Source organism: Micropterus salmoides, unplaced genomic scaffold, assembly GCF_014851395.1.
Source record: "Micropterus salmoides isolate LMB-PRFRI ecotype aquatic unplaced genomic scaffold, ASM1485139v1 Ms_hic_scaffold_20, whole genome shotgun sequence".
Lineage (NCBI taxonomy): Eukaryota > Metazoa > Chordata > Actinopteri > Centrarchiformes > Centrarchidae > Micropterus > Micropterus salmoides.
This window is the reverse complement of record NW_024041151.1, coordinates 3,666,086-3,686,608: the sequence shown is the minus strand read 5'-3', so window position 1 is coordinate 3,686,608 and position 20,523 is coordinate 3,666,086. Positions and strand designations below refer to the sequence as shown.

At 39.3% G+C, this 20,523-nt stretch overlaps 1 protein-coding gene across 1 annotated transcript; it reads right to left on the bottom strand.

Annotated features, from left to right (window-relative positions):
• Positions 1–3,340: 3,340 nt before the first annotated feature.
• On the bottom strand, positions 3,341–15,344 carry LOC119914482. Its single transcript, XM_038733802.1, has 6 exons — positions 15,219–15,344; positions 14,416–14,443; positions 9,269–10,311; positions 8,900–9,055; positions 5,792–5,884; positions 3,341–4,555 (listed from the first exon to the last, which is right to left on the bottom strand). Exons 2-6 carry the CDS (start codon positions 14,438–14,440, stop codon positions 4,244–4,246), a joined length of 1,629 nt encoding a protein of 542 aa, XP_038589730.1. The 5' UTR covers positions 14,441–14,443; positions 15,219–15,344; the 3' UTR covers positions 3,341–4,243.
• Positions 15,345–20,523: the final 5,179 nt, after the last annotated feature.

Sequence of the window (20,523 nt, the reverse complement as noted above, 5' to 3'; positions counted from 1 at the left end):
TGCATGTGGCACTTCTCACGCCAGGACCCTTCCTCCTCTCGGGCTCACGGCGATGCACAAATATGTTTGGAACTTTATCAACCCTTAAGACCAGCTCTCCCAAACTGCCAGCTCCTGCAGCAAGCAACCAGAAAGGGAGAGGGGTCGTAACAATATACACACACACACACACACACAGTACATTTATACACACAGTACTGTGGAAAAGTTTAGGCACGTGGATAAATGCTGTTAATAATCTTTTTAAAAATGCACGTTGATTTATTACAGTTCTAAATTTAAAAAATGCAAAATATACAGAAAAAGATATCATCCTATGTATGTTTAAACAATTACAAACCGATGATGATGGTGATCAAAGATGTAGGTTGAAACCTGATCATGTAGCACGGCGTCTCCCAAACGATGGTTTCCAGATGTGCTGCCAAACTCAAAGAAGCACAAAGAAACGGTCTGCGTTGAGGACCGTAGACAACGTGTAAGGAAATTTCCATCCAAGGAAATTTACCACAGCAGATTGAAGACACGTCATGCTTGTGGCCTTCACAAAGGGACAATGTCCAGCAGTGTCATCAGCTCAGAGCTGCAGAAAACAGTGGGACCCTGGAACTCCCGTCTGCTGTCTGAGAAGCCTTCATCACGTTTACATTTATTCACTTAGCTGACACTTTTATCCAAAGCGACTTACAATTGCTATAGAGGTTCTGTTCTGCTATCAGAGATGGGTCACAGTGGGGAGTTGAACCTGGATCTCTCACACCAAAGGCGTGCGTCTTATCCACTGCAGGGCCTAAAAGCTAAACTATGAGCATTCACCAGCCATTTGGCTGATGGACAAGAACGTTTTGCAGCCTGCAATGATTTGGATATTATTTTACACATATATTCAACTTATACAGTGATGTTGAAGATGTTAGGCTTGTGATTAGAACTATAAACTTTGTTCTTCATATATAAATAAAATAAATAAATTAACTCTCTTCTCATAGGAAAAACTAATGACCCAATTGTCCCAGCTAGGGTGTAAAATTTCCCGCTACATGCTTTAGATTTACGTTGCTTTTGGCAAAGTCCTTTGTCTAATGATAAACAGATGCATGCAGACTCCCTCAGAGCAGTGAGTCTGATGGTGGGGAGGTTTCAGGGCTGAGCGATGTCACTGGGTGGATTCTGACAGCAAAACACATGCAGTCCACATGCCGTGGGCCAGAACGCGGTCAGTTTGCTTTGCACAAAAATAAAAAATAATAGATCTCAGTCATGACAGCAACAGTTACTCACATAACAGCTTCCTCTTAAGTGATTGTGCCTCTAAAATAAAAGGGCAAGAACATCTTTAGCAGCAAGGCCGGAACGCACATGCAGCACATGCTTTATGTGAACATGTGCAAAAGTGTCCTTTTATTCAATTTGGGAGGAAAAAATAAAGGAAAAAAAATATCTGCAATAAAATGGAAGCAATTGAGTGTCCCCTGCTGTACCGACTGAGCTAAACATGCACATAATTTAAAAATGGTTTGACTCATGGGGCTTCATAGAACGATGATAGAGAAGGTTCAAGAGGTGAATTTGTGCATTATACTTTGTCAATTAAAGCATAACCAGCATAGTTCAAATGAACAAAATGACTCAAAAAAAAATTAGTTCATTTTAACGAACAAGTTTTAAAGACTCGATTCTGTAATCGGATGTCCAAAGGTGTCCACACGGGCGAAGCATCACAAGTAGGCCTACTTTGTGATTGGCCTGTTATCCATATCACACCAACTAATATGGTACACAGCAGACAGTGTACGGCCTACTTCTGCAAAAGCACTCCTGATGTGAACTTTAATAGTCCATTAAACAGTATAGTACAATAAAAATGCTTAAATCAAACAGTAAACATATGAATTACAGAGATGGAAATTTGCCACTGTGGCTGGTGGATCCTAAAATCTACCGGCCACTTTATTGTTTTTAACCGGCAAATGAAATAAATACAAAAAATATCTACAATACTTAAGCATGTTTATTTCATTAGGGTAAAGTCTTAAGGAAAACCACTGACATTTTCTCTTTCTCTCTCATGCAGAAACATGCACCATCACAGGAACCGTGAACTGGTGGAAGTTACATTTAATGAGTTGGGAAGATTGAACAAAAGCCAAAACCATTGCTCCTCTTCCTGTCCTCATGCCCATCCCTAGTTTTATGTCTCTGCTGCTCATCAGCATCAGATTCTGAAGTTTCAGACGTGCTCCTGAGCATTCCCGGAGGCCCTCTAAGCCAAATGCTAGCCTATATAGATCTGGACAACAAGGGTGAGGTCATAATCCTCTATAGAAGGACTGGATAGCTAGACAGTCAGCAGGTCACACAGGCTTTTAGATGTAAACCTCCTGTCACTCCTGCCCGCCTCTTTAACAGAGTTCAGCAGAGGCGGGTACGGTAAGAATGAGGTCGACCAGGCTTTTGACAAGTCTAAACACACGGCGAGAGAGTGCCACATCCAGATAAAAAAAAAAAAAGAGAGCACAGGAAAAAGCAGTCCCGGAAGATACGGTTGCCCACGGCAGCAGTGGGAGATTATGATGATACACGTTAGAGGTATTTAAAGAGTTATAAATCCCCTACACTAGGGAGTTAAAAACACTTTTCTCTTCAGTCTCTAAAACACTCCTCCCTGTCTCTGCATGATCTGCTAATAGCCTTCGTTCTCACAGCGCTGGCACTTGAAGACCAGGGTGTGTGTGGCTGTATTGATTCAAACAAGATCCTAGTTAATGAACACAGGATGTAACCATTGTAGCAAAATCTTTTCTCACACACTGCTCTCAACATTGGAACAAAAAAGTTAGAAATGCATGGATTTATACACAGACACATGTTGGCCTTTACACACTGAAAAAAAAAATCCTTTGGATTTACTCGATTTTAATGTGTACATCGGTCCCACATGATCAGAATGTGGCTAACTGACATAATTTTCCTGTTTTTCCTCAATGAATTATTGCTTGTCAAACCAAAATAATTAATTCATATTAGACAGTTTAAAAGAATCATGTTGACTCAACATGTTATTTGTCAGTTACTATAATGCCATCATATTGTGTAATGTTAATGTAAATCCATGATGTCCAGGGTACCTGATTATCAATTGTAACTCCAACTTGATTTCTTAATGCTTATGTTACTCAAAGGAATTATGTACCTTCAAGGTAATTTCATTATGTCCTATGTATCTGAGATAGGTCTGTAAATCTTACTTGATTTGGTAAAGTTTATTCTATCTAAATGTATTGCAGGCATCGGTTCGTGTGTGCAGATATTTGCATTGACAAAAAAGGCTGACTCAGAGTTTTGCACTAAACGTTCGTTATATTGAACAATACAAACTTTATCCAAAAAGAGGACTGCAGTTGTGTTTGCTGATTTCAACTGTTACAAGTTGTGCATTCCTAGGAGCAAATACAAAACATGAATAAAACGTTTCCCTTAACTAAACCAAATGTCTTGTGTTCAAATGTTGCTGGCACTGAGGGCCTATTTTTTAGAGCTTTTCTTAGAAGGTTTACTCCCACACCTACATACTCCATTTTCTCTGTGCCAACAGGTAGCAGTATTAATTTACAACAAACAAAGTAATCAGTTCTTCCTGAAGAACGCATCTAAACCTTGTATTCACAGTTGTCAGAGGATTCAAAGCAACACATACAATATATTGCTAAAGTTTTTAAGGTGACTCCAAGCAGCAAATGGAATTAACATTTTTAACAGTCAACAAGAGTAAATGATAAGGCAGTGCAAATGGTATAAGATGCCTTTGACAACAATTGAAATGTCTTGTGTCCTCATGTTACAGGCAGTGTAGTCTCTGACGTGCCTGTATTTTGGAGCAAGTGCTTTATTAGACAGTTTACATCCGACCCTGCATACACCATTTTTACTGTGCTAACAGTATATCTTTATGAAAAAAAGTAAACAACACTTCGTAAACATTTGTTTTGAACTAAGGAACAAATATATAGATCTCTTAACCTTGTATACGGAGTTGTGAGAGTATTCAAAGCATCAAATACAATATATTGCAGAGGTTTAAGGTGACTCAGACCAGTAAATGAAAATGTTAACAACCCATTTTTAAACAGTAATCAAGAGAAAATATAAAGCAGTCCAATTGGTATAACAATATCAAAGTTGTCTTTGACGACAATTCAAATGTCTTGTGGTCTAATGTTGCTGGCACTGTATCCTGACCCTTTTACTGAAAGAGCCGGTTTTTTAGAGCCAGTGCTTTGTTAGAAAGTTTACTTCCATCCAGTTCCATGAAAATCTTTTGGACTACCTCGAAGGTGTACCGAAGGTCAGCAGGGTAACTCAGGTTTAAGGCATAAATCAGTCCGAACAGCATGGCAACAGCTAATGCTACCGTATCCAGATCTTGCAACACCTTGATGCCTTCAAGGACGATTCCAATGTCCTCTGGTTCATCACTTGAAGCATGTTCTTTAAGAACAAAAATCCCAACAATGGTGTCTTCAATAGCCTCATTTATGGCGTCTTTATCCATGCCCTGTACCAAAAAGACAAAAGTAAATGACCCATTAACAAGCGCAATTGAGAAAATGATAAATAAATATGAAACTGGATTAGGGTTAAAATGTTGGATTTATTTCACAGACACTTAAATATAATAGCTTCTTTTCACATTTTTATTTATTTGTTGTTTATTATATGTTGAAATTTCAATATCATAATCGGCTATACATTAACTCATTGGGAGAAAACTGGCAGTTCTGTGTAAAATGAGACGTTGAGCTCCCCCATATTGCCAAAATGGCGTGATCCTACTTTTACAAGATTCGACTGTGAGAATCAGGCTACACCCATCGAAGCATAAAATCTTCGACTATTTGGGGTCAGCCCTATAGGCAACATTTTTTTTTTCTTTAGAATACACAAAATGAGTCTGCTGTGCAGAGCAGGGGGAACCGGAGGTGAGAGTCCAGAGGGCGATTGGTTGAGCCGCTCCCTTGGAGGGCAAAAAAAGTTATTTCTTGCTGCTTGCCAACCGGAAAGCAAGTGATACACTGTTACTATGGTTTTTTTACTTTTGCATTGCCAAAATGCTGGATGATAGTTGTACTTTCTGATGCACTAATCGAGAAAGAGAAAAGCCTGAGCTGTGTTAGGTGAGGGATTCCCCACAAGCCAAACGTAAACATTACGACAGTCGAGCAGCAGCAGGGCGCTTTTTGACGATAGAAATGAGGATCGGATGCTGTAACATGGATTCGAAGTGCCGACACTTGCAGTTTGTGTTCATATCTTTCTTTTTCTTAAATTGAGAGGTGATCCAAATAAATGTAAATGCTTTTGCAGCGTCTCTACAGGGGAGTTGCGGCGTGATTTGTTGTGTTGGTTTGTTGTTTTGCCCCCAGGTACCGCAAATGTCATGTGACTGAAAACTATGAATAGGCCTTGTACAACTATTTAAATGTGTTCATTATGTTGTTTGGTGTGGCCTACAGTTTCCTGATTAATTTTAAAATATAGGCTATTTGACATTTTTGATCTTTATTTAAATAAAGCATTAGAGTCTATAGTCATGTCTCAATTTTGTTAGATTGACCAGTAACCAAGAAACATTGTATTGATTTTATAATGGTATAAAACTAAAAATGTAATACATCAAAATAATAAACACATTCTCTCAATCAATTAATAATTTCAGCTCAAATGATCAAGGAGAAGGACAATAGAAGAGTAGAAGATAAGAGAAAAAGTAAGCACCAGTTCATGTACATACCACATATTCCCGCACAAGGTTTTCTGGATCTTCACCCATGTAGATACAGACTCCCTTAATGATACACTCTCGTCCAGTATCTACATCATCACACTGAAAGGAAACGTACTTAATTATTGTCTTCATGCAGCTCTTCTGCTTTATTTTAAAGTCAACTACTGCTGTAAACTGTCATAAGAGAACATATTTCTCTGAGAACATAACAGCAGGGTCCCTATTATGGTACAAGCCTTTCTGTGAGCTCTAAATCATGCAGGAAGTAGATTGGCAGGAAAGAGGAGGTAGAAAAAACTATGAAGATAAATAAGTAAATTAGAGGTGCTCGGATCAGGGTTTTTTGGGCCGATCACGATCACCGAAAGCAGTATCGTCCGTTACCGAACACCGGGTCTATTTGAAGCCTTTTATTTATCATGTAGCATTATACAGTAGGATGAAACGATTACCGATTTAACGATAAACCATGGTAAAATTCCCGACGGTTATTATTACCATACACATTTTAATTACCATGATAACCGGGTTCGGTTACCGCACTATTATAAACTCACAGCAAACACTGTCCAGCATCAATCAAAGTAAGCGACAGTCTCCCAGAAGCAGGTGCGCATGTGCAGAACGCAACGTGGATTTGTTTGGGTCAATGACAACACGGCAGAAGACAACACTGTGGAGATTTTTCAGTCGCTCTGAAGTCTGGTCATAGTTTAGTTTTTATGAGAGTGCTGAGGGAAACTTGATTGAAGCAAATGAGCTTATAGTGAAAGCAGGGTGAGTTAACTTTTAGCTTTGGTTTGTCTGTCTGACTTGCTAACAGTTTGTAAACTGAAGCTCTCAGTGTTGCTGCTCTTGTAAAAATGCTACAGGTTGTACTGTTGCTGTGTGCGTCATGTGTCAGCAGACTTTATTCGTCAACTGCATATGATAACACATTACAGAGTTCAGTCAACTAACCAGCATATTCATTCATTTTAAATCCAGTCAAATTAGTTGTAAAAGTGTCAGGAGAAACGCTGCAGACTGCTTTGTATTTATGGCATTTGTTGTCTTCTAAAGACTTATTTGTTTTCATGTAATTGAGCATGAGGTCATTGCATTATCTACAGAATATAAAATCTTGATAATGCACACTTAGATGGTTTTCATATGTTTAAAAAAAAAAAAGAAAAAAAAAGTATTGGCTGTTATTTTATTGTTTATGCAAACAAAATGTTACTTTTATTTGTAGTTTTCAATATAAATCTTATTGAAATGGTTTCGGTGTGTGTATCAGTACATTGTGATCTTTTTCAGAACATTTTTACAATAATGTGATAATACTGATAACCGTGATCATTTCGGTCACTACAATTGTGATCTGAAATTTTCATACCGTTTCATCCCCATTATACAGTATACTGTGTATTTGTCATCTGTTAATTTTAGGACTAATTAAATGAAGTATCATGAAATGACAACTGTTTATTTTATTGCCAGGAAACATGGGCAACAAATTCCACTCCCTCTCTCTTAGAGACTTAAACCATAGCAGCCTTTGCCTGGTTACTGCAAACATTTTTTTAGCTTAACAAATACAGCTTTCCTGTGAAATAAACTACAAAAACAGAACAAACAGCATCTTTATAAATTTACTTCAACTATAAAAACTGCAACAAAAATTTTAGGAGATAAAGGAGCACAGGCATCATGAGTCGATGATAAACTCTGAAACAGCTGCTTTTTGTTCTGGAAAGCTCAGGCAGGTTCTGTGGGTTTTAGGGGGTAGAGAGAGGAGTAGAGAGAGGGAGAGTGGGCTACAGAGAGGAGTCATAACTGTCACTATTGGGATTTGAAAATAAGGGAAATTTAACTAAATAAAAATGTTAATTCCATATTATACTGTTAGTACTTATAGTTACTATATTCATTATAATTTGGTTTACCACTAGTATATGCCTAATATTATTTCAGTGGCTTGTTTTCATTAATTAAATCCTTGTGCAAGAAGCACAGTCTACATCTAATGTTTTACATAGGCCTATTGCCACTGGCTTTACCAGAGAATGTAACACTTAAAATTTTATTTTATTTTATAAAGGTTAAAAATAAGGGAGATTTATAGGGAAACATTTAACGGGAGGATACTGGCTGAGAACAGAAAAAAAAGGCGGGAGGGTTGACATGACAGGAGTAGAGCGGACTAATGTGAGGCTACATCCACACTACTACATTTTTTAAAGACAGTTAACGATATACAATCGATAAGATTTTTTTAACTTTTTGCTTTGCATGACTGATAAGACCGAATCAGAAAGCCAAATGTGAGTGTCTGTGTGAGTGTTTTTAAAGTCCTCTATTTTTGCCCACGGGGTCAGCACGTTTTCAAACTTCTCCGTTTTAGGTCTTCGGATTTGCCGGTTTATCTGGACTTGAGGCGGAAATGTAGCAAAAGCTCCCCGTTTTAAATCAGGTGATTGAGTGGTGCCTGAGCTGCTAAAGGGCCCTCTCTCTCTTTGCATCAGGAAACTCACACTGAAAGATCAGTCACTCTCTCTGATGCGCTGTGGGTCAAGACAATTAAACTCTGGTAGTGGGCAGGCATGTGTGTGTGAGATGAGCACAACCGTGACAGTTTCACATGATCCTCCTGCTTGTTGCTCCGCTTGTCTGATTGCTGCTCAACTCTCATTGTAAATGATTATCTGGAGCACATCACTCGCTTCCTGTCTGAAAAGGACTTTGGTGCTAGCTAGCTTTGAAAACTGCTTAGACTGCGTAGTGAAACCATTTTAGCTGCCGTTGAAAATTTGTCTGGCGCGTATTGCATCATCTGATAGGCTTTTCTGATCTGCCTTTTTAGAGACCACTGATCAAACTAGTTAAAGCAATTATCGGCCGATAACGATTGGTGAACGATCGATCGGAGAACCCTTAAAGTAAATAGAAGAAAGGTTAAAACTAAGACAACAAGATGAAAAAGAAATGCACTTACAGTTTGAATGCCAATAAATTATGTGGCAACTAAAACATTCTACCTTTCTTCCAAATGTCTTAATGTTTTTCAAAAAGCAATCAAATTCCTAATGTTTTTAAGTTTTCCCATGACTGTGGGAGCCCTGTACCACTTACATCTGCCATTTGTGCAATGATTCTTTGTAGCCTTTTCCCTAGCTGTCCTCCTCTGTTTTGGAACAGCCTCATCAGGTTGTCAGAGTGGAGATCCAGCTGAGACAGGAACTTGGATTGAAGTGGGACGGTGGTGATTCTCTTGAATTCAGCGTTGATCTGAAAACGGGTAATAAGCACAAAGGAATCAGGTTCAAACTGTAGACATCCAGGAGAAAGCCACTATCACACATTCAGCAGACCACGACAGTCTAGGAGGGAGATAAAGCACAGACAAATAATATACAATCAGGTATATTAGCAATGTACCAAGACTGTCCTTTTATCAACAGCAAATGCAAAATGAAAAATACAGCATGAAAAAAGTCTTACCTCAGTGACGTCAAATAGGGCAGGCCACCTCGCCATGAAATCCTCCACCGTTGGTCCATCACGAACTACTTCATGTCTTCTGTGTGCAAAAGTCTTTTCCATCTTGAGTTTCACAACCTCCCTGTTGTTCCTCTTCTTTACATCTAATAGTAGAGCTTTCTGCATGGCCTCAAGACTCTCCTCAGTTTCTGCTGTTGGGTATGTCGGGCAAAAATTCACCTCTGCTCTCTTTGCCTTTTTGACACCAAAGGCTGCACTGCATCTTCCTGCAGGTTTGTTTTTTAAAGAGTTCACTGTTACCTCTGGGCAACCCAGTTTTCTCAGGTGTGTGCGGTAGTTAGATAGTTTATATTTTAAACTGGTCTTCCATCCGCCACATCCACTGCAGGACCCCTTCTCAGTTAAACATGGATGTGTCTTGATAAGACTCTGGGCTACCTGTTCCATCTCCTTATCACTGACATAAACTTTATACTGTACAATTTCCTGCACTAAACCATCAAGGATGGCTGACTTCAACTTGGGATCTGGAATCAGTACAGTGCCGTTTCGAATATAGGCTAAACTTGCCTGCTGAAGTTTTAATTCAGCATCATAGGAGAACTTAGGCACATGAAAAACAGCTGGCCAAGAAGACCGCGAGCTCGTCGACTCACTCGATGACAGTACATCTGTATCCACAGATTCAGCTGAGAGGGACGAAGAGTCACTTACAGAGGAAGACAAAGGGTTGAATGCTTGGGGTATTAGGACTGGAGAACCCATCTCATTATTATACGGCAAAGTTGGGGGCATTGCCATATCAATGACTCTAAGAGTACCTTTGTCTTCTACTTCTGAAATTGAGGTAAGGTTGAGGAACTCATTTCCAAACAAGGAATCCATAAATTGAAGTCGAAAATTGCCCTGAAGTCCACACTGTTTCTTGACTTCAATCATAAGGTCATCAATGGATGCAGGGAGTCCATGGGAAAGAGTCAACCTCTGAGAGCTGCCATCAGTCAAGACGATCTTAAGGATCACAGGAGTCCCCATCTTCAAAGCTGTTTATTCTGCAAGGACACACAAATTAGACATCAGACATTCATACATTTTCTATCTTAAATTCAGTGTTAAAAAGCATACTTTTCCAATTGCTTGAGTGTGGTTGGTATGCAAGTTTATAATAAAAATAAACAAATAGGAGAAAATTAACAAATAGGAAGATAACCAAAATAATACTGGATCACAGTTCTAATTTAGGTTTATATCGCAGAGTACGGTCTAGACCTGCTCTTTTATGAGCGCTATGAGATAACTGTTGTTATGATTTGGCACTATAAATAAAATTTAAATACTTTAAAAAGATTATTAAAAAGACTATTTTAGACTGATTTTTGAATCACTTTTCCCCCCCAAAAAAACATCACTGCAGTTCAGTATAAAGGTTATTACTGTAAATCTGGTCCACATCAGAGGTCAGTGTTAGGTAGGTAGGAATATGGTGGGTTGTTAAACTAGATGATTATATGAACTGTAATTCTAAAAGTTTCCTTTAGGTTAGACAGCTACTACAATTCTAATCATGACTTTTCCACAAAGAAATGGTGACAGGTATGTCTAAAGATTTTATGGGTTTTCCCTCTGTGAGTTACTAATGTGAGCTGGCTCAGTTTCCCAGCATGTCAGTATAAAAGCAGGATTAGCTTCAGTGGTAAGCTTAAGAGTCTTAATATTAGAAATGCTACCTCTGATGCAGAAGAAACTAAGTAACTTGAACAAAATAAATTGAAAAAAAAAGGTAATGTTGAAATGACCTAATAAATTAAAATTTTAGACTTTTGAAAGACTTAATCATTATACAATAAAATTTCAGACATTTAAGGCTAAGGAACTGCAGACACCCTGGAATAGAATTATGAAAAAGGGTAGGTTAGAACAGTTACATAAAAAAAAATAATAATATCTCTATCTACACACACACACACACACACACACCCCTTGTTACTTTAAAAATATGTGATAAAGGCAGGCAAAAGGTAAGAAGATGGTGCTGCACCATCCTCTAACCATATTTAATAAAGTAGACGAAGCAAATTGTCCTGTCCCCCCCAGTTGCTAGCGCACCTTTGATTTCAATATGCCTTTTCAAAGTCACCATGCGGGTTGCTCCAATCTTGTAGTCAACAAGGGGACAAGTATCAAGGAGTTCACTGAGTGCCACGACAGTGAATGTTCTTGTGGGTGCTTGGCTGAGTTCAAAGGCTCTATAATGCTCTCTGTACCAACCACATAGCTCTTTGACAATACAGAATATACTCTCATGTAAAATGCAGATTTGGTCAATTTCACTGAATTCAGGCATTCCACCCACTGCTCTGTGGGCCAGTATCATTCCCTTCCTATATGTTATACCCTTGGTTGTCACACACTGTGCAAGGTGAACCTCAGGTGTGTCAGAGAACTTTTTCCTGATGACTTGGGCTATCTCCTCTTTGAGTAAGTCTACTGGTAGAGTGGATATAGCAGAGACCTCTAGGTCAGACTTGCTCAGAAACGGAGAGCTCAGATGGTATGCAATCATCACCTGATGCTTTGAGGCTAATGAGAGTGGCACATTCTTGAAGCAGCTTGTGTGTCTGATAACCTGCTTAAAAAAGCTATGCTTAGCCTCAAAGCGCATTGTCCACTGCCCAACAATTGGACCAAACAGCCTAATCATCTGGGGGTAGTGCTCCAAATAATGGTGTTTTGGAAGCAGCTTGATGTCAGGGAACAATTCTTTGTATCTCTGCCTGTGCTCAGTGATTTTACTTTCCAAAAAAGCCAGCGAGTCATCACTATGCACAGGGGCAACAATAAGCTCTGTAATGTCCTTCAGATCCATGAGAACAAGCCACGCAGGCTCATCTTCAGGTACAAGGGATCCAACCAAAAAAGGTAAGAAGCGGAGCAAGCTCCAGTTTTCATGAGCATTTCCCCCCACCGATTTTGAGCTAGAAAAACTTTGTGACACTACATGAGGTTTGTTTGTCTTGTCAGCCCATTTGTAGGGAAACTTCAGAATGGCATTGTTTAGGTCTGCTAACGTGAAAAGCTTTCTTGATATAAGCACTGTTAAGCAATGAGCTAGCTCTACTGGGATTATACCCTCAAAAACATCATGGGCAAGATCAGGTGGGGAGCCAAAGATGACATTAAAATGAGACAGATTTTTTGTAAAAACGCATTCCTTTTTCACTCCACAAAAACCTGTACCTGTATCTTGGGCTTGTTTGACATGGGCCTGATGAAGCTCCTTTGTTCTCAGACTGAAAGCACCAGATGCAACAGAATGTAGCTGAATATCAGTACTCTTTCCTGTGCAAAATCTGCAATAGTATTCCACCGAAAAACTCTGCATAAATCCTGCAACGCTGTGTGCTCCCAGGTTGTCTGCCACTACACTGAGAACTGTACCTTTAACTGACTCACCTAACAACAGGACATAAACACCCAGCTCCTCCAGAGTTTTCAGATCTTTTAGAAGAGGTTCAAAGATTTGATCATAACCATAGGTTTTAACATCATCGGTTTTGATAGATAGATAGATAGATGACAATGATGAATGAGATCCCGGAGGCAAGTTAGCCAATACCCAATAAACAGCACAAAGCTTGTGTTTCTTTCGCGAGGTGCCAAGCGGGTTACAGGTTTCAAAATCATCCACATAAAAATTTAGGATGATCCTTGGCTTTTCTCCTGTGAGGAAACTATTTTCCCTAAATAGGGAACCATCTGTTGCTGACTTGAACTGATATGACACTCCAGAACATGTGCTCTCCTGTTTTTGATGGCCCTCGACAACTTCATCAATGATATCCTTTCTACATAACAGCTGTTGTAAGGACTTCAATATCGGTACATATTGGAAACTGCGTTTGTTTTTAGCATCAAGAATATATTCCACTGGCTCTACAACACTGAAGTTCTCCTTATAATACTTCTTACGCTGATATGCGGTACTGAGAGGGCCACCTTTTTGTATTGACCTTTGAATAGGATTACCAGAACAAATTGCATTAATAGTTTCTCTAATTATATGTTCATCGACAGGGAGGTTTCTCTGATGAAAGATCTCACTCACAGTGTCACAAGATAATGGAACAGGTGCAGAAAAAGTAAAATGATGGAGTTCTCCTAAAAACACATCAACAGCTGTGCTGGGCACATGGTCCAAATGCTCCAACTTCAGCAAAGCAGCTGCAAATCTTTGCTCTATGATCTTCTGCAAGTCCTCAGTTTGAGAGGGACTGTTTGAAGGAATGACCACATTTGACTGTTCGACGAACTCCTGAGTATTTTCCAATTCATTCACAGATGATATCCTAGTACGTATAACTACTCCGGGTTTAAAATCAACCAAAGTGTGATGGCAGTGCTTTCTGTTTTTGTGTGATTTAAATGTGCAATAAATGTTTGTTTTAAAGTCGCAACCTAAAAACATACAAATGACAGTCTCATTTCTTTTGAGATGTGCATTTATATGAGCAAAATAATCCCTCTCTGATGCTAAATCATTACAAGCACAGAGTTGGCAATTGAATATTGCTTCCTCTTTGCAAGTGACCCCTGTGGAGTGAATTTTACTTTGGTGGACTATAAGGGCATTCCATGTCTTAAATGTGCATTGACAGTGCAGGTATGTACATGGAAAGCGAGAACTACGTCCAAAATGTGGATGCTTTAACTTGTAGTGATGCAAAAGACTGGACCTACTTGACACCGTTTCTGTGCAACCCTTACAACTCCACATTCCCACCACCTAGCCCTGTAACATACATCAAGATCGTCATTAGTCACATCATTAAAGCTCCAATGTGAAATTCATATATAATCAAAAAGGTCCACTGCACTACCAAAATTCAAAACACACGATGAAAATGTGCTATTACTTACAAATTGATTCATAGGCCTTTAAATACAAGGACTTTACTGTTTGGCTTGTTCGTAAAGTGAATTATTGTGCAAAAAATTTAAGTTTAAATTTTTCCCAATAATGAACTGACAAAACATAATTGATACTTTCCATCTTTAACTGAAGCTCTACAGTTATTTTTGGAAATGTACTTCTAAGTCACAAAATCCAGATTTGGGGCTTAAAATAAAATATAAATGACATCACTTACCACTATAAAGCCTTTGAGTATGCATTCTCTGCAAATAAAATGAAAGACCTATAAAAATATGTATAATCAGTGAGGTGAACACAAACAAACAAATATAACAAAAGTCAGAGCAAGATGCAACAGATATTAACTTTTAACGTTAAGTATTTTCTGTAATACAGTGCAATTTTGTAAACAATAGCAAGCTGAACATAATTAAATAACTGTTAACTTAACGATTTACGGACGGCTTTTCAGTGTGTTTAAGTTTAACAACAAAAGAGTGGATCAGGAAACTATAATGATAACTTACAATAAATACACATTGCACACCAGCCGGGAGAGTAAAGACTACACTACATTGTCTATACAGAACACTAAGTTCATTTAAGGCAATGTTAAATTACCTCTGATGAAAAAAAACAAAAACGAAACTAAAGTAAATATGTTGCTTTCACCCTCAGGAGCGAATGGGCGAAGCTCGTAAATCCCCGCCAGCGACCAGCTAACGGCTGTCGGGACATTAAAGAACTGTTGTCAGCAGCGGTACCATCGGGGAAAAACCCTCACTGACCACCTACGGTACCGCTGCTGACAACAGTTCAGGATTTCCCCGGGGTTAGGGCTTAACGCAACTTAAATAAAAGTCAAACTAAACTAGCTAGCGTTGCTTTTAGCTAAAGTTAGCTAAAAACAACTTCAATGTAGTTACACAAACAAGTGACAGACTATTTGGGGTATTACATACTACTGTACGAAAACAGAATCTAACGTTGGTGGAAATGTTGTCTACTTTAACACATAAATCAATTTGACAAACTTACCTTTTCAGTAATTTGAGGTCTTGGGAGGACATGTAGCTGCAGAGCTGCCGCTTCTTCCCATGCTTGGCATCTTGGTATCCAATCCGGAGCGCCATTCAACACTTCCTGGCGCTCTTTGAATATATTCTATTTCCGGTGGTGATCAAACTCAATTGTATCATGGATGTATAAAGAGATTGGCTGATTTCAATCAAAGCGAGAAAATCTAGTAGAGCAACAATCTACATAAGACACTATAAGTCTACTTGATTCAATTGTGTTCAAAAAGGGAATATAAATGAATTGTGTTGCATATACAAACTTTCTTTGTGTAAATTCAAAGACCAGCTATTTCCAATTTTTTCAGTGCACAAAGGATTAACTGTAAGATTAACTCTCTGTCAACTTTGCTAAAACCCTACAAACACACACTCAAATCTTTCTTCGGAAGCAGTTTTTGGTATTCTCTACCACTACTACTCATTCCTGCGGCATGGCTGTAACCAGCTATGAAGTCACTGAGGTTCTGACCTCCGTAATTATATGTTGGCAACCGCTTCTCAACTAAAACATAATACACCTGGTAGTACAGTTTACTTGGAAAAGGTATGAGAGAAATTTCTTAGTGAATTTGCGGCCGTTAGGATTTACACACAAGGCAAAGCAGCATGACTTATGACAGCGCCGCCACAGAGCTGCCTGCCACGGTGTTGCAGCTCTGCTTTATGAGATTTAATTGCTGTTTGTAAAGATTTTGTCCAACATGCGCTAGGGCTATGATCGGATTACGTTAATGAATTTAAGGGAGTTAAACCTATCCGTCTCATCGCCGTCTTTTCTGAGTCCCTCAGATGAAATAGGTGATTGCATACTTTCTGCTGACAACTCGAATGGCTGCCCAGAATATGAGCTAAAGGTGTGGCACTGAAGAGGTCGGCGTAGGACAACGTACACCGCTCCCAGCCATTTGCATGTCCAACGTGTGTTCTCTTAGCAATAAATCTACTTTTATGGACCGATCTAGTTTTTCAAAGGAATTGTTGTTTTATTCTTTTGTGGCTGCACGATGACATCACCGACACGGCTGGGACTTATAGTTTCTACATCAATAACAACAGTTGCTGGGATCATTGCTCTAGTATCCTGGAATGCAGGGGCGGACTGGTATAGGCTAAGTATTCAGGCAGGAAATATGACTCGACCCCAGGCCACCTTGTTCACACAAACCGCTATTTTTTGTGACTAACCTTCTTATATACAGTCTACGGCAGGGGTTGTCAAACTGTCAGAACTTGTCAGACTGCGGGCCTCTCCTCATACAAAGCTTGGGAAACCGCGCCCCACATCTTTAATTTACTTGGTAAATTTCACTCAATTCCTGCATGTCTATGAGATCATGATTATATTATCTGATCCCATAGACACTCAACATTTGAGCCAAAATAGCCTAATATTGCTGTTTAACGTAACGTCTGACTACAACAAATAGTTTTTAAAAAGTCTGTCCTAAGGCATTTATCAGTTTCTGACTGATGGAGGGAAAACTGTTCCCCAAAACTACTGTATTACTATTATACACATGTAGGCAATTCTATTACTGTATTACTATTATACACATGTAGGCAATTCTACAGTATGTGATCTCCTTTTGATCACTGATGCAATAAGTGATGTAATATTGCTTCATTTCCTTTCACTGAGCCTCCCTTGAAACTGTTTGGAGTGATGTGATCCACCTTTTTGGTCTTAGTGAGGACTCGAGCAGCAGCGTTCTGAATCTGCTGCAGCTGTCTGATGGATTTCTTAGGGAGCCTGTAAAGACACTGTTACAGTAGTCGAGTCGACTGAAGAAAAATGCATGGATAAGTTTTTCCAGGTCCTGCTGAGATGTACAGTAACTCTTCTAATCCTTATCCAACGAAGGTTCAAGTCAAGAGGAACTGAACTTGGCCTCTTCTAATCCTTGATAAAGTCTTCAGGCTACAGTATGCTGACTTTGTAATTGTCTTAATGTGGCTGCTTAAATTCAAGTCTGAGTCCATGACTACACTGAGATTTCTGGCTGGATTTGTGGTTCTTAACAGACTGAAGCTGAACACTGGCACCAAAAACAATTAACTTCAGTTTTACTTTTGTTTAATTGAAGAAAATTCTGGCACATCCAATCGTTTGCTTAATACAGTTACTCAGCACTTGTATGGGATCATAGTCCCCTGGTGAAATGATTATATAACTCTGTGTGTCATCTGCATAATCTGAGCCAGTGGAAGCATGTAAATGTTAAACAGAAGAGGCCCCAGAATGGAGAGTGTGCAGGCTGCTGAGATGCTGAGTAACTTACTTTGCAAGGCTGCAACATCTAACGCACGTCTGCCGTGTATTATCCATGCATTGGAAAGTTATGTTAAATTTTGCTATCGGATTTAGCAGTGAGGAAATACTCCTGAGTTTAACCCACAATCACTATCATGCACCTTAGAGACTTTGCCTTGGAGTGATTTTCGATTTTTTGTGACATTAATTTCAGGGAATTTCCGATTTTTCTTTACACTTCTGACCCTGGCTCCCTAGTTTTGGACATGTAAAATCCATCCATCCATCCATCGTCAACCGCTTATCCTGCGTACAGGGTCGCGGGGGCCTGGCATCGGGCGAAAGGCGCCAGTGTAATTAACAACCTAGATATATAATGTAAGTCCAGTGACTGTAACCGGACAGCCAACCTGGCTCTCATTCTCCGGCGCTGGCAGTAACTCAGGCTGCAGAATGAACGACAGACTCTGAGGAGGACCCATGTGAGCGCTGTAAGAGTCCAAGACTATTCACGCATGCTCCCTCAGACAACCCGTTGCTCGATACAACGTTAGGTCAAATGAGTGAAATGTTCTTTTGAATGACGCAACACTAGGGCCAAATTGCTGGATTCAGTATTTACAGACCACACTGCTCCCCGAAGGAATTCTACTTAATTTCCCATGAAGTTCCTGTTCGTGACGCACAACATTTGTTAGAGGAGCAATTTTCCTTCCTCCCCTCCCGCTTCTCTCTCACGTTCTGTAAAATATGCTTGTAAGCTATTCACCATAAACTGATTATAAAGAGCTATTCACACAGCTGGATCCATGGGAATCCCTGGTTATTCTCCAGAGGTCCTGATGACAACAGCAGCTCTTTTGCTGACACTGTGTGTTTGTGAAGCCTGAGTTCTCTGAGCTGGTCAGAGCATATTTTTCACAAAGAGCAGTTATTCAGAGAACATGCACTGAAAAGAATCATAGAGCCATTTAGTCATGTCAACTTACTTCTTCTTTTTAACTCAAATAGCTCTGACAAGTTTTGGATTTTGAACTCAACTGTATGAGTTTTAGAAAGTTAAACTTCCATTAATTCATTGTGCTGACTATTTGACACTTTTGTGGTGTTGATTGAACTTACGTATGTAAGTTATCAGTTGAAACAAAAGGCGAGAGTATGAGGATTGTCTAGGTGCTGCGCCTTTTGAGTTTGAGAAAAACATATACATAATCAACTAATTATTAGGGTTTAGCGAGATACAGATACAGATACTTTCTATGAGTATCATCAGAGTAAAATGTGTCAATATCTGTTTTGTTATAAACTATAAATATATGAATATAAAAAAAATCAATTACTATTCTCTGAAGCTCAATTCTGAGGTTGTTCTGTAAATGGTTTTCTAATAAATATAGCAAGTTCTGATAGAAATTTCAGGCTTAAATAACTTCCAGTTAATACCACCCACTTATAGAATAAGCTCCGCCCATTCTGAGTACAGATACAGAAGATTTGGTGTTCTTGCTCACCCCTGCTAATTATACACTGCAGATAAGTCATATATTCAAATTCCAACCAAAATATAGACACTTCTGTGGCAAACAAGACTAGTTCACCGGTGGAAAAGGTTCGAGACAACGGCCTTAAGGCCCTTTCAGAAAGGAGGTGACATCTGCTGACATCTGTTGACATCTGTTCTCGGTTTATTTACTCCTTTACTCCATCTGCATTTTTTGGACATGTGATATGGTCAATCTAAATATGTGAAAACATTTAGGATAATTTAATTATAGCCGAGCGAGATGGGCTACATCTAACGAAGTGTCCTTAAGCTCTCCTCCCTAAATGTCATTTCAGCTGTTACCACAACTAATTTAAGAGAACACCAGTGAGAGCTGTGGCCCAGGGCCTCAGTGTGGGTGGAAAGACCGCATTGTTCTGAGAGAATATAAGAGAGACGAGGGGGAGGAGGAGGGAGGAGGAGGGGGTGTGCGGTAGGGAGGAGGGAATGTGCAGTGGGCAAACAGCAGTATTGGCTTTGTATTCCTCCTTGGAGGTTCTGTCTCACCAGCCTGAATGTATCCTGTCCTCTTCTCTGAATGATTGCTCTTTGTGGTTATTGGACCTTGTGATGGTTGCTCACAGAAATGTGCTTCCAAACACACAGTGTCAGCAAAAGAGCTGCTGTTGTCACGAGGAGCTCTCAGAGACTCTATTCAATTGGCTTTATTGGCATGAATGTCAAAGAACAATTTTGCCAAAGCTTAAAACAAAAGAACAATTCATTTCATGTAATTCATTAAATAAAAAAAAAAAACAGTCAAAGTGTGTTTTTATATATAAAATATATATACGTATATTAAACAGGCTCCCAGTCTGTTGACTCCAGGCAGTCCTGAAGAGGATCTGTAGCTGCTGTAGTCCCGATTAGTTTAGCCCCCACAGATTTCCATAACCATTTAGCTCTTTTATATGTTTGGTGCCAAGATGACTGGACTTCCGGGCTTAAATAATAAAGTGCTGCATGGGTGTAGAAGATTCAAAAGATTAAAAACTAAACTGAAAAAAACTATTGAATCAGAAACACTAACTATTTATTCAGAACAGCAGTAAATACTGTAATACAGAGTAGAAAATTATTTGCATTAGAAACAAAGAGCAAAGGGGGGGGGGGGGGGGGGGGGGCTGTATGCATCTTTAACCTTAGCATACAGCAGGTCACTGATGATACAATGATACAACCCCATCTGACAGCTTCAAAGATTCATTTAACTGAATCAATCACTTCCATGGAGACAACTGAAACTTTCCTGACTGGATCATTAAGAGCAGCTGGTTTAACATCAACATGCGAAAGACTGGGATGTGCCAAAGCCAACTCTGCTTTCCGATGATGCCTTTCATGGCAATAATTACAAACTTGGCAAAACCTACCAAATGCAGACCATGATTTATCTTTGCAGACTGAGACCAACAAAAACAGTGGTGTGACCAACAGCTCTAGGAGTCGCATTATCTGAAACACAGTTTA

Bases quoted from the DNA above. Each gene is read 5' to 3' on its own strand.
- LOC119914482 (XM_038733802.1), bottom strand. From the start codon at position 14,440: ATGCATACTCAAAGGCTTTATAGTG. The intron at 5,885-8,899 runs GTAAGTGGTACA...GTTTCCTTTCAG, and splicing joins TCATTGCACAAATGGCAGAT to TGTGATGATGTAGATACTGG. The intron at 4,556-5,791 runs GTATGTACATGA...TTTTTGGTACAG, and splicing joins ACCTTGTGCGGGAATATGTG to GGCATGGATAAAGACGCCAT.